The sequence below is a fragment of the Rattus norvegicus genome, chromosome 3 (genome assembly GCF_036323735.1).
Source record: "Rattus norvegicus strain BN/NHsdMcwi chromosome 3, GRCr8, whole genome shotgun sequence".
Taxonomy (NCBI): Eukaryota; Metazoa; Chordata; class Mammalia; order Rodentia; family Muridae; genus Rattus; species Rattus norvegicus.
The window spans coordinates 97,886,682-97,901,475 of record NC_086021.1 but is presented as its reverse complement, the minus strand read 5'-3'; the positions used below and the strand labels follow the sequence as shown (position 1 = coordinate 97,901,475).

Sequence of the window (14,794 nt, the reverse complement as noted above, 5' to 3'; positions counted from 1 at the left end):
GGGGGACGGTGGAATTCAGACACTGTTCCCCGAAGGGCCTGCCCCAGCTGGCACCTGTGCCCTGCCACTGGAGGAGCTCCTCCAGTCTGGATGCCCCTCCCCCCAGCTAGCCAGAGCACTCACAGCAGTCGGACTCGTCTGACCAGTCTCCGCAGTCATCATCCCCGTCACAGTGGTAGATGTCAAGGATGCAGCGGCCGTAGGCACACTGGAACTCTTCCAGGTTGCAAGGAGGAGAGGGTACTGCTGAGGCTGGAAGGGAAAGCAGCCCTCAGACCCCAGGGACTAGGGACAGGAGCCTGATTCCTGACAGGGGCAAGATGTCTTCCTCCAGAATGCTTCAACTGGGCTTCATTTGTGATGGCACTACAGACTTCTATAGGCTAGTGGACCAGAAGGAGTCAACCTTCCACAACTGCTATTACCTGACCCCCACCCCCCATATATTTCAGGTTGGCCTCAAACTCAATTCATAGCCAGAGAAAGCCTTGAAATCTTGGTCTTTCTGCCTCTACCTCCTGTGTGGATTACATTCAGGTATATACCACTATTTCTGCCTGTTTGGGGCAGTGCTAAGGATAGAAGCCAAGGCTTCACCATGCTAATATGAGTTACACCCCTGGCATCGCTCCTTTAGAACACCTACTCCCTTGCCTGCCCACAACCCTTTCAGCCAACCCTTATCCAGGAGCCGGAGCCCTTGGTCACCATGTCAGGCCAGCAGCCTCAGGGGTAGGGGCACTCACGGCAGCTTTCCTCATCAGAGCCGTCTTTGCAGTCTGTGTCTCCATCACAGTACCAATGCTCAGCAATGCAGCTCCCATCACTGCAGCGGAATTCCTTGTCTGAGCACTTGCGCATGTCTAGGGATGCAATGAGACAGGAGTTCCGTAGAATCATACCCATCCTCCTTTGGTTCCAGGGTAGGGGGACGTCCATGTTCCTTACAGTACAGACTGCTCTGCCTGCTGCCTTCTTTCAGCTGCACCAGATCCCTGGAGCAGTTTTAGGCCAGGTGGCATGGCCCTTTGCTGCGGTCTCTCCTACCCTGGACCCCTTCCTGCTCCCAGAGCACCACTCACCGCACTGTTCGTCACTGTTGTCACCACAGTCATTGTCCCCATCACAGTGCCACAGACTCCGGATGCAGTAGCCGTTCTGGCAGGGGAACTCGTCCTCCTCACACTCCCGGGGGGCTGTGGGCACAGATGAGTCAGGCTGCTGTGCACAGAGAGCACATTGCCTCCAAGCCCCTCAATAAAGCCTTCTGGAGCAGTTGACAGTCCTGGGGCTGGCCTTAGCACTCCTGAGGAGGTGCCCACCTCTTGTGGGCTTAGCTCACCAGGAGATGAGGGAAAAAGGACAGAACAAGAGCTGAAGATCCGAGAGCTCAAATGGACCAGGGGCATCACTTCCTGACAGAAAACCCTTTCCCAACAGAGCCCGTGGAGTTCTCCTGGTCCCTCCCAACACTCACGACAGTCCTGCTCATCGGAGTCATCTTCACAGTCATTGTCCCCATCACACACCCAGGAGCGTCGGATGCACTTGCCGTTGTCACAGTGGAAGTCCAGAGGGGAACAGGTAGGCAGCGCTGAGTCCAAGAGAAGGGAAAAGTCAAGCAGGCAGGCTACACTGGGCCAGAGATCCTTGCTCCAAATCCCACTGTCCTCACCCCCATCCTTGGTCCCCTGGTAGATAGGGCCCCTAAGAAACTGCAACTAGGAAGAGGGATCAGCTGAAGAAATTGGGGGCAGCAGACACCCTGACTCTAAGACACCCAAGGAAGCAGTAAGGAAAATGTGGACCAGAGAGAAAAGCGGGATCACGGTTGTAACTCGGTAGTATGTTGCCTAACTGTATTAGGTCCCGGTTTGACCACCAGTGCCTCATAAAACTAGGTGTGGAGGTGAACACGTGTAACTCTGGCACTTGGGAGGTAAGGACAGGAAGATTGAAAGTTCAAGGTCATCCCCAGCTACATATCAAGCTTGAGGCCAGCCAGAACTGCATGAGACCCTACCTCAAGAGATAGTAGGAGGGACACAATCCCCTCCTATCCTCTTACGCAAGGATGATTGACACATCTGGGTTTCACTTCTAGAAGTCATTATTATGATGTCATCTGCCTCTCTGAGCAGTAGTTCCTTTGACTACACAGGGAGATAATTGCACTCCACTCACAAGAGGTCTTTTGAGATAATGCATATGAAAGTGCTACATGAAAGGGAAACATTTATTATTATCATAATTAGCTGAGCTGGTTAGGGTTAATGAGGTCCAGGTTGTAGCTTCGTTCCCATTAGACTAATTAGTTACCATCAGACATAGATGCTGCGGGCCAGACATGTAACCCCAATCCAGACAATTGACTTAACAGTGAGGTTTATATATATCCAAGACAGGATGTCCTGGCCCATTGTCTATGCTGACTATGCTGAAGGAAAGGCAAGTTTAAATAGAATACAAGGTGGGTTTTTTCTTTTCAGTGTGGGGAGGGAGTTGAACCTAGAACCTCATGCTACAAGGCAAGTAGCTCCACTCCTAAGCTATGGCTTCAGTCAGTCCTTTATGAATGTATGATATCTATATGTACATATATGAACATATATATATACACACTCATCCAGATGGATACATGCATGTGTGTCAGTCTTGGGTGTCTTCTTCAATAGCTTTGTACCCTGTTCTTAATGTGTATTATTACTGCAGGAGAGAGGGCACAAGAGCCACAGTGTCTGTGGGGAGAGCAGGGAATAAATTCCTAGAGTTGTCCATCACGTGGGTCCTGGGGGTCAAATAGTCATCGGGCTTGGTGGCAAGCACATTTACAAATACAAGTAGAACTATTTAATAATGACTCTTTATGTCTTTAAGGGTATTTTCTTCTATACCTTTTCCAAGTTTTCTTTTTCTTCCTTCCTTTCTTCCTTCCTTCCTTCCCTTTTCTTTCTTTTCTTTTTCTTTGGACAGGGTTTCTTTGTGTAGCCCAGGCTGTCCTGGAACTCACTTTATAGACCAGGCTGGGCTTGAACTCAGAGATCTGCCCGATTCTGCCTCCCAAGTGCTAGGATTAAAAGTGTAAGCCACCATGCCAGGCCTTTTTCCAACATTTCAAAGTGTGTTTCATTAGGGCTAGAGACATGAACCACCCAACAGAAATACGGGTCTTTAAAGGTGCACATGTGAAGAAACCATGTTTCTCTCCACATCCGTCAGCCTTGCAAGAGCCCAACTCTAAGTCCAACACAAAGTAGGCAGGTACAGAATACCCCTCTGTCCATCCCTAATCTCCTCCTGCTAACCCTGGGATGCTACTTACTACAGCCATCCTCATCGCTGTGGTCTCCACAGTCATTGTCACCATCACACTGCCACTGGGCGGGGATGCAGGTACATTCGCCGAGCGCGCTCACTGCACATGTGAAGTGGCTCCGACCACACGCACACTCCAGATTGCTGGCTGTGCCTGGGCAGAAAGAGCAGGAAGCAGAGAGCCTTGATGCCTGTCCACCCAAAGCCGGCAGGGGTGTGGAGGAGAGAGACTCAAGGGCATTGTCACTCAGAGAGCTTTCCTTCCTCTGCCAGGGCAGTTATGATCCCAAAGACAGCTTCGGACTTTGGGTTCACGCACAGCCCAGTTGCCCTGCCTATGGCATCTTTACACAGCATCTCTGAAGGCCAGGAGACAAATAAAGCCACCAAGGGATGCTGAGCTCGGAAGAAGAGTGAGGGACAGATGGATGCTACCAAGACACCTCTGTCTGCTTTCTTCCAAAACTAGAAAATGGAGACACAGACATACCTGCCTCTGTCTTAAAGACCAAGCACTGACATAGGCTGGACCGGTGAAATCGGAGCGCCAGTGCCTCTTGATGTCAAGGAATCCACATGGGAGGCACGGAGGTGTTTGTGAGTCCTACCATCAGATTTTACCTTTTGGGGTGTGTGTGTGTGAGACAAGATCAAGCTACCTCAGGACAGAGTAACCAGGACCAGTCAGTGCTCCGTCTGTGCCTTCCTGTCTGTGAGACAGACCAAAGCCTGCAGGAAGGCTGGCGGACGCAGCCCCTCCCCCAGCCTCAGCAGCAAGCAGCTGGCTTCCCTATTGAGCATCAAGCTATCTGCCTGGCCAAGTCCCATGACTGGCTGCAGTGCCCCCTCCCCAGAGTACCCAGCAGGATGCCCTGGGATGGCGTGTGAATGGCTCGGTGCCCCTGCTCCAGCCTCAGCTGGAACAAAGGGTTCTTCCAGGGTCACTCTCCCCCCTCAGATTATTCATCGAACCCGCTGGGCTGCTGCAGCTGTGGAAGGAGGGGGCCTGCCTTGTTGCTCATCTCTTCCCTAGCTTTCCTCTCTTCCTCCCATTAGCTGGCTTCTGCCTTCAGGCTGGATTGGAACTGGGAAGGGTCAGCTTTCATGGCCGCTCCTGTTCCTTTACTATCCATCTCTACCCCTCCCCCAGCCTTCCTATTTCTTTCCCAAAGGTGTGAGGTTAAGGCAGAGCTTCCTAACCTGCAATTGATGGTTGAGCAGATGGACGGCCAATCAGCCTTCCCCATCTGTGAGCCTCTCAATCTATAGGCAAAATGTATACTTCTGGAGTGAGGGACCTGAGATCCCTACCAGGTTCTCAGCAGGAATGCCTAGCCTTTCCTAGTAAGGTAAGAGATCTAGTTACCCCAGGAAGGGTGCAGAGTTTTCTTCTGAAGGCAAGTAGAGTCCTTTTAGGAAGGATAACAGCTTTGCATTCCCCATAGGAGGGCCTCAATTCAAGTCCAACGTCTGTCTTTCTACAAATACTGCCCAGATGCCTGCTTCTTTCTCTTCCTTGAGAACTGAGGAGTAAGAGTAAGGGCTTCTTTCACTAAGACCTTAGACAGCAGAGCCTGAGACATACTGGCTCAGTGAGATGCAAGCACTTCTTTACGGAACCCTAGCTAGATTCAGTATCGAGGACACTTCTGATGCACAACTCTGCTTTGTGGAGAAGATGCAGGGAGAGCATGAGGCTTAATTAGTAAGTTTCAGCAGGAGATGGGAAATAGATTTGTCCTTTAGGGGGCCGGTGGTGCTCCAGAATGCCCGAGTAGGAGCCAGGGATGCAGTTAAGCATCCCTAACAGTGCACAGGATGCTCCTTACCACTGTGAACTGGCCCACGAGTAAACAAAGGTGGAGAAACATTGATAGTAATATGCAGCATGAAGAGGCAGACCTGGAGGGAGATCCAGAAAGAAGGACAGATAGGAAGAAGGGGCAAAATGGAAGAATGCAAAGGGATAAATGCTAGAACTGGAGCAGACAAGCAGACCTTTGGGTTCCACCAATCAGATGCATGACTTTGTGAAATTTGCTTTCTTTTTTCTTAAGTAGTACTGGGATCAAACCCACTAAACCACATCCCAGACCTCGTCTTACTTTTTATTTTGATACAAGGTTCAGGGTTTCATTAAGTTCCTGGCCTGGAACTTACTCTGTGGGCCAAGCAGGCCTTAAACTTGAAAGCCTTCTGCTCTGGCCTCCCAAGAAGCTGGGGTCAACACTGTATGGCCAGGCCTAACTGAGTTTCTTACTATGATACAGAAAACAGAAAAATAAAATAAAAGCCCCAATTAAGCAAGAAAATAATGGATAGACACATTTTATGCTGTGGCACACAATGAAAATTATCATTAAGTAGCTATGGGGAGATTGGAGGTGTGGAATGGTGACCAGATTTCCCCAAAAGGCCTTGACTTAGGAAGTGATGAATACCAGGAATGGGAAAACAAGACAAACAGTATCCTGGGAACTATGCAAGGGAAACAGTACAGGGGGCTGAAGAGATGGCTCAGCTAAAAGCACCAGCTGCTCCTCTAGGGTCCTGGTTTGATTTCTAGCACTCACACGGCTCACAGCCCTGTGTGGCTCCAGTTCCAGGGAAACCCGACGCCCACCTCTGATGTTCTTGGGCACGGCACACAGGGTGTACACACCTGCAGGCAAAATCTTCACGCACATAAAATAAAAATAAATATTAAAAAAAAAAAAGAGTACAGTGAACGAAGAGGAGCCATCAACCCCTTTCCAGCTCCTGTCCGTGTGATTGGATAAGTGCAGCACCAGTTCTAATGCCCTGGGGCTGACGCGGGGACGAAGCATTCAGTCAGCTGGCCATCAAGCTGCAGGTGGCTAAAGACACACAACTTCCTGCATGTCAGAGAAATGGCTGAAATCAGAGCTGTGGTGAAGTCCAGGCAGCCACCAGTCGGACAAACTCTTGACTGGGTATTCATACAGGAAGCAGACACATTACACTCCAAAAGGCAGACTTCTGGACAACCGCTTCCCCTTCAGAGTCCCCAGAGATGGAATTCTGTCTGTTCACTCAAGTCTTGGCTGAGATCATAAAGGGCAGCTTTTAACCCTTTTGCATAAAAGAAAGAAAGGAAACAAATGGCCGCGGTGCAGACGCAGCCTTCCGTGTAAGCGTTGAATTGGAATAGTCAGCCCCACTCCTTGAAGGCTGTTTGCCAGAGACACTGCAGGCAGCTCTCCTGGCTGCCAGGGCCTTAGGCCATAGCCCTTCCATCACACGCATTTCAACAAGGAACAGGTCTCTGTGCTCCAGGTGCTCATGCTCTCTCATAATTCTTGGGGTCCATGTTAAGAGGCTCATAGAACCTTAAAGATAGGTCTTACTACATAGCCCTTCCTGATTGGCTTGGAACTTGTTGTGTAGACCAGGCTGGCCTCAAACTCAAGAGAGTTCTGCCTGCCTCTGCCCCACAAGTGCTGGCATTCCATTAAATAGGTGTGCCTCCACATCTGGCTTCATAGAATCTTTCTGAGAGGTTAAAATCTCGCCGTTCAGACCTCACCTCCTTCAGCCCAGCTACCTTAGCAGTTTTCCAGTGCTTTCTTTGGAAGGGAGAAGGCAACACTCACCGGTGATACCAGTCAGACCCTCTAACATGGTAGACAGCAGCAGTTCCATATATTTGGGGAGTTAATCAAAAGCTCTGTAAGGGCACCCATAAGACAGAGATAAAAGCAACTCTGTATCACAGAGTCCTCCTGCCTCTGACTCTCAAGTGCTGAGACTACAGGCGTTTGCCACTACGCATGATGTAGGAGGTGCTGGGATCGAACCCAGGGCTTCAAACAAGCAGTTGACCAACTGAACTACATCCCTAGCCCCCTCCCCCTCCTTTCCTTTCTGTTTCTGGAGTGACGGGGAATGAACCCAAGGCTTCCAACATGCTAAATATACGCTTCACTGCTGAGTCATCCCCTTAGGCCTGTTCTCTCTGTAAGATGTCAAAGCCACCTTTTCCTGTCCGCTGGCAGGAATGATGAGGCTACAAGCCTTATTTAGCGAGAATGAGTTATTTGGAAGTCTACAACTACATCCAGAGGGAGGGGCAACCCCACTGACTTTTGAGGTAACATACACTGTAACAGCACCCTTCAGGGGATATCCATGTGGCAAACAAAACAGACTACGTTGGAGAGAATGGCAACAAGGAATCGCATGGACATGGACCCAATAAGCCCCATCCACCCAGAGTCTGGAGAGACCTCTATAGATCTGTGTTCAGAGGATACAGTTTGCCTAGCAAACATTGATAGTAGTAGCAGGAATCATCATCATCATCACCACCATCATCACCATCATCACTACCATCATCATCACTATCACCACCATCATCACCACCACCACCACCACCACCACCACCACCACCACCACCACCACCACCGCCACCACCACCACAACCACCACCACCAAAACCACAGAGCTAAGTAGTAGGTAGTTGGCAGGAGGTCAGAAATGGAGCTTTTCTTAACACTGCCTTACCTGGACATATTTGGCCCAAGCTGAGCTGGAAGTCCCTGCCCTTTGTTCCTTTGTATTGCCCACTCACTAGGCCTCAGCTTCTTGGATGTTGAAATTGTGTGCCAGACAGTTCTTACGCTCATGTTCACAGTGCATGCCCACTGCTAAGTGTATCGGGTGAACGGTACAAGTTGGTTAAATGGATGGGCAATGCGTGCCTTGTGAAAGCTGGGGGTCAAAGCAGGAGAGAAGGGCAATTCCCTATGTAACCAGTACTCAAGAGAACTTTACCCTTCTCTTTCCCCAGGCACTCCCTGGTTCTACTCAGGTGAAGTTCACTCCCCCCACCCCACGCCACCCCTGACTCCTTTCCTCACAGTGTCTCACTCAGACTGTGGAGCTGACAAGTCATGACAGGCTTATCCAGGGGTGAACCTGGCCTGTCTGATTCCTTGGCAACTCATTCAAAAGGGACACACTAGAGTCACAATTACAGGGCCAGAGTTCAGGCGTCCCACACACACACTAGGATGCTGGAGACAGGTTGGATGATATAGTCAGATCTGGCCCTTAAAACTATAAATAAGGGCTGGAGAACTATACATAATGGTTCAATGGTTAAGAGCACCAACTGCTCTTTCAGAGGTCCTGAGTTCAATTCCCAGCAACCACATGGTGGCTCATAGCCATCTGTAATGAGATCTGATGCCCTCTTCTGATGTGTCTGAAAACAGCTACAGTATACTCACATACATAAAATAAATAAAAATGGGGGCTCAGCGGTTAAGAGCACTGACTCCTCTTCCAGAGAACCTGAGTTCAATTCCCAGCAACCACATGGTGGTTCACAACCATTTGTAATGGAATCCAACGCCCTCTTCTGGTGTGTATGAAGACAGCTGCAGTGTACTCATCATATATATATATATATATATATATATATATATATATATATATATATATAATAAATCTTTAAAAAAACTATAAATAAGTTAGATAGGGAGATGACCCAGTGGATTAAGTGCTTGCTACCCAAGCGTGAGTTTGGATCCGTACCATTCACAGTAAAAGCCAGGTGCGGTGTTGTGTGCTTGTATGTGCTAAGGGCAGGTGCATTTGATCCCTGGGACACCCGTGGTAGAAGGGATGAGCCAACTTCATTCCATTCCATGCACACCACACAAATGAAAAAAAAAAAAAAAGTAACTAAAACCCAAAGAATTCAATCCAATTGTCAATTTTTCCAATCTAGATCTTCTGAGACAACTGAGATTTAAAATATTCTGTTCTGGGGACTGGAGAGATGGTTCAGTGATTAAGAGCATCAGCTGTTCTTTCAGAGGGCCAGTGCTGTGTTCTCAGCGTCTGAATGGAAGTTAACACCCTCCATAACTACAGTTCTCACCTCCTCAGACATCTGCACTTACGTGGTGCATAGACCCACAGACATAAAAATAGTGTTCACGAGAACTCCAGATTCTGTTCTGAGAGACACTATGAGATGGGGTATATGTTTCCCTTCTTAGACTCCAGGTTCAAATCCCGATACAGCTACTCAGCGGCTATGTAACAGCAAACTGCTCTAAGCCTCAGTTTCCCGTATATAAACGAGGATTGACAACAGTACCTACCTCCTAATTGCTTCTCGCCGTATTGCAGTGCAGCAAAGCTCTGGAAACCAGGCCGCCTAGAGGACATTTGTATTGCTTAGACCGCATGCCCCAGTTTAGTACAAAAACAGGAGAGAAAAGGAGAAACTCTCTTCGAGGAGGACCGTTTAAAGTAGTGGTTTTGAACCCGTGGGTCATGACCTCTTTGAGGGGCCTAAGGACCGTTTCACAGGAGTCACCTAAGACCATTGGAAGACACGATATTTTGTAGCAATGAGATAATTTTAGAGTGGTGGGGTCACCACAACATGAGGAACTGTATTAGACGGTTGCAACATTTGCGGGGGGGTTGAGAACCACTGATTAAAGCCGTTGACTTTTACTGTCTCACTAGGTCTTTTTAGTAGAAACTTCTTACTTAAACGACCTGGTGTGGGGGAAATGAAAGGAAGAGAGGCTCTCCCCTTTATTTGCCTAAGCCTGGCTTCTTCATTTCTTCCTAAGATGTTGCAATCAAACCAACATAAAATTTCTCTTGTCCTCACCCATGTCCACAAGACCATAGCAGTTGCACTCTATAAGATGGGGTCATGGGAGAGGAGCGTAGCCCCCCCCCCCCGCAGCAGCCTCCCCCCCAAACCCCGCAGGCCTGACAAGAAGTGGAGCTTCTGGGCTGTGATCCCAAGGAGACACTGAAAATCTCAGAAGCAGCTTTACTCCTCGTGCTAATCAGGTGTCTCTCCTAATATCCTGTTCTGTACCTGCCTGGCCTCACACCCAGAGAAGGGGAAAAGATCCCTCTCTGTTCCCCCCAAAAGGCACTGCCTGGAATCTGGCTCTCCCTGGCTGCAGAAAATCTCCGGTGATAAATTATTCAGCAGCACCTTTGTGTCGCTGCCTCTCAGCCAGATGGAAGGTTTGCTCCTAGTCTTTTGTTTCCCGGCTTGGCTCCATGCTCGGATCCTTAGCTCTGCACAGAGGTGAGGGGGAGCTCCCATAGGCCAAGTCAGGGCTTGCTTCGAGTTCCAGCCAGGTTTTCTCCAGCTGGGGCGCAGGCAGCGCCCTCCCTCCTCACTCTCACCTGAATGGTGGGGGAGTGGGCGTCAGAAATAGCTGACAGTCCATCCACTCACCTACGGGACACAGATGGGAATACCCATGTGCACTGAAAGAACGAAGTCTGCTCCGATGGGCGGAAGAGGTGCCCAGAGGCACCTGGGATGTTTGCTTCTTGCTAAATCAAAAAGACACGTCAGAAAATAGACAGCCAGGAAGCTAAAAGAGACAGCTCTTCTTGACGGCTGCTCTGGGTTACGGTCAACTTTCTGCAGTTCCCAGAAACATCACAACAGTGGCACCAACTTAAAAGGAAGAAACAAAGGGACAACAGGGGTCAAACTTTGGGGTGGAGGAGTTGGGGGTTGGGTGACCAGTCTGGGCTGGAGACCTACATCAATTATCCTGCACACTGACAGGAGTCCTGATTGAAGACTGTGGCTGTGAAGGAAGCAGGCTCCCAACAGCCCAGCCCCCAAATTGGGGCAATTACTACCTCTAGAGCTCTGGGGCCTGAGTCCTTCCTCAGGCCAGTGGGAGGGACAGGTTGGAATTCTAAACTGTTCCAACTACAAGAGACCTTTGCAACCTCTCTCACCCTGGGTCACAGCAATCTTAGGGTAAGAAGTTGTAAGGCTCACTCCTGATCTCTCAATGGGGATGTTCCCAAGGGAGTTCCTCTCCTCCCTCTCTCTCTCTCTCTCTCTCTCTCTCTCTCTCCTTCCTTCTCTCCTCTCCCCCCTCCCCTTTCTGGAATCATGAACAGGAGGGAACTGTGATTAGGTTTCACTAGGTTTTTAAGAAGGAATAAGGACAAGTTGTTTCACAGAGAAAAAGAAACCAGTTAAAAAGAACGAAGGGCCAAGCCTCCCTTATCATATGAGACACTGCAGCATAACATATCTGGCTCCCATATTCCAAACCCCATCTCTGATCCACTCAGGCAGTCTGACTAATGAACAGCTGACATTTACCTAGCCCTATAGCTACAAAGCAGCTGTCAGGCTCTGTGCTGGATAATTTGGACGTCCTATCATAGTCTTTCTTAATTTTCTCAGCCAGAAAATGTCACAGGTGAAAATATATCACCAGTCCCCTCCCCAACGATAGCTCCATTTGCAGATAAGAGCCCCGAAGTTCAGATAGAGACAGTGTATTTTCACGGATACAACTAGAAGTATCAAAGCCAGGTGCTGAACCCAGGTCTGCCTGTGCTTTCTCAAACACAGAGCCAGGCATGCAGGGTGACTAGAGCTTGACAGGCATGTTTGCTGAATAGATGAACAAAAGCCTGTGTACAACTTCAGCTTGGGCAGTGCTCCTGCGTGTCCTGTGGAGAATGAACCTGGGACACTAGCTCTGAGCCCCAGGGACAGTGACAAGCTTAGGTGATCATCAGTGCTATTTTTAGGGCCAAACTCGGGTTCCGCCAACCAAGTCTCAGCATCTTGTCTTTCTTAGGACACTCAGTAGGCCAAGGAGAGAAAGACATTCACCGCTGGAGAGAAGATGGCCACCAGATACATACAGTCTGGGACTCATGTGCCCCACGCCTAGGCAACTGTGAAAAAGCATGATTACACTCTACCAAAGAATGTAGAGGTGGAGGCTAGCAGCTGACCAAAGACAGGGAACTTTACTATAATCTGAGATTGGGCCGTGTAATAAAACAAGATATATTTTTAGTCTCTGAAATTAGCCTGTTCTCATTCACGAAACCCCCCTGTATGGGCTATCTCTCTAAACATCAGCAATATCCCATCACCCTTCTTCAACTCGGGGACTAGCAGTCCGTCTGTAGGAGGCATGTGCAAAGAGCCACAAAGTCCTCTGTGACCTCCCATGTCCTTTGCTGGCGCAGAAGATGAGTGTACCCAATGTGCTTTGTGTCAGACGGGGCATGACTAAGTTCCCTTGCACCTGTTACTCTTAATACTAGGTGCCAGTCCCAAAGATGTCATCTGATATCCAACAGGGGACAGAAGAGGAAATCCAGAATCAGGGAGAAGCCAAGCATCTGCACGAGTCCCGAGAGATCAAGGGCACTGTCACTCAAGTACCATGACAACCATGGTCACAACAACAACCACAGGGAAATAAGACCAGTCTCAGGCTAAATTATTTCAAACTCCTCTTCAGAAACTTTTTTATCTGCCTAAGCAAGCCCTCCCGGGCAGAACTGTCAGTGTTCATTCCCCTAAAAAAGACTTCCAAGTGAAGCGGCAGACATACAGTCCAGTCACAGCCCACAGGATAATACCCACGGTTATTACCAGTCCTTACAAAAGCCTTAAAACTTAAAACACAGGAGCATTTGTTATTGCTGTTGTCGTTAACTTTAGTTTTTGAGATGGAGTCTTAGGAGGCCCAAGCTAGCCTTGAACTCACAAGGCATCTGAAGATAACCCTGAACTTCTAAACCTCTTGCTTTCACCTACCAAGCGCTGGGCAGTGAAATGGGTTTTTGTGTGTTATGTTTTTAAGAAAAGGATCTTGCTGTCTAGTCTGGAATGACTTCAAATTACACAGCCCAGACTGGCCTCACCCTTGCTTAACTGCTCTTGCCTCAGTTTCCCAAGTGCTAGCATTACCCTCTACTTTTTCTTGCAGAGGGGGTCAGATTCCATTACAAATGGTTGTGAGCTACCATGTGGTTCCTGGGCATTGAACTCAGGAACTCTGGAAGAGCAGTCGGTGCTCTTAACCACTGAGCCATCGCTCCAGCCCACTTTTTTTTCTTTCTTTCTTTCTTTCTTTCTTTCTTTCTTTCTTTCTTTCTTTCTTTTTTTCTTTTTTCTTTCTTTTTTTTTTTTCGGAGCTGGGGACCGAACCCAGGGTTTTGCGGTTGCTAGGCAAGCGCTCTACCACTGAGCTAAATCCCCAACCCTTTCTTTCTTTTTTGTTTCAGTGTGTGTGGGTAGTTTTTACCTTGCATGTGTGTCTGAGCACCACATGTATGTAGTACTTGAAGAGGCCAGAAGAGGGCGTCAGATTCCCTGGAACCAAAGTTACGCAGAAGTAAGCGACCAAGTAGGTGGTGGGAATGAAATCCAGGTCCTCTGGAGGAACATGCAGTGCTCTTAACCGCGGAGCCATGTCTCTAGCCACATCCTTCTAAATTCTGAACAGTGAATTGTGATCTAGGCTAACACCAAGTGGAGAAGCTCTAGGGAAATCCTGTGCGGACTAATAAAATCTAAACAGACATCTGGGTCCGGCGGTGAATTCGCTCCTAGCTGAGGTTGTCTGTGTAAGTAAGGCACAGCATCTTTTCAGAATCACCTCTTCCGGACCTGAACTTAGTCCTCTGACCATGAGACAGAGCAGACTCTGCAACTGCTGCCTCACTGTGACTCTGCCTTCTATCGGTCTCCAAGGATGGCTCAGTATTAAGCCCTGTAAAGTCCAAATTTTTCTACCTTTGCCTACTCCGTAGGCACAGGAAGTCTCAACTTAGAAATTTCTATTAAACCTTTTCCTTTAAAAATGAACCTAAACTAGCCACCAAGAATCCTCTAATGCTTTTTTTCTGCAAAACATTAAGAATCCACGACTCTCTCTGCTCCTGTTCTCACCCCCATCCTCCATTGCAGATGTAATGTATGCATTTTTGACAACAACTCTGGAGCAGAGAATTCCTCTTGGCCAGTCTCAGTTCGGAACCTTCCAGCTCCCCCTTCCCTGGGGCAGAAGGCGACAATCTCCTCTTTGGCTTTGTTGGTATCCGTTTTAGCCCCCACCCCACCCCCCTTTTCCTAGTGCCTAGCTATTTCCCTTGATCTTTTTCAAAACTTCCTCCAGGGGGCCGAGAGGAAAGTTCCATCCCCTTCCCTTGAAACCCGAAGAGGGGAAACCCCCCAAAAGCATAGCTGTCCCTTTAAGGGGCCCATGTGGTGGGAAGAACAGTTACATTCCTACCCCAGTAGGGCTGCTGTCCCAACACGCCGAAGAGGCTACAAATAACCTTCGAGGAGAGAGCCCGGGAGGGGCAGAATGAGGCGCGAAGAGGAACGTGGGTCGGCCAGGCTACCACTCGGAGAGAAAGGACTGGGTCGGCGCTAGATACCACACGGAAAAAGCCATTGAAAACCCACGAGTGGTTTAAATAACAGACACCAGAACTCTTTTGGATTCGGGAGCTTAAACAATCTTTAAAACAAGTGCCTAGACAGCTCCACATCCTGCCAGGCAAGTTCCGAAATCTGCACTTTCCATGAGCTCCCCCATGTGAAAGAAAGAACCCGTGAATCGCCAGGGTCTGCAGACCGCTCTTTCTGAACCCCACCCCCTCGTCCCGCAGCCCGGGGAAT

General features: G+C 48.9%; 1 protein-coding gene across 3 annotated transcripts in view; it reads right to left on the bottom strand.

Moving 5' to 3' along the window:
- Positions 1-14,794, bottom strand: part of Lrp4 (LDL receptor related protein 4) — a 53,994-nt gene that overhangs the window by 37,891 nt on the left and 1,309 nt on the right. For all 3 annotated transcript variants that reach the window (XR_001837050.2, XM_063284643.1, NM_031322.3), the window contains 5 exon segments: positions 3,323-3,469; positions 1,478-1,594; positions 1,083-1,196; positions 747-863; positions 124-252 (listed from right to left, as the gene is read on the bottom strand). Coding sequence is in view for 2 of the 3 variants with exons in the window: in XM_063284643.1 (XP_063140713.1) it covers positions 124-252; positions 747-863; positions 1,083-1,196; positions 1,478-1,594; positions 3,323-3,469 (624 nt within the window). In the remaining variant the exon portion in view is untranslated.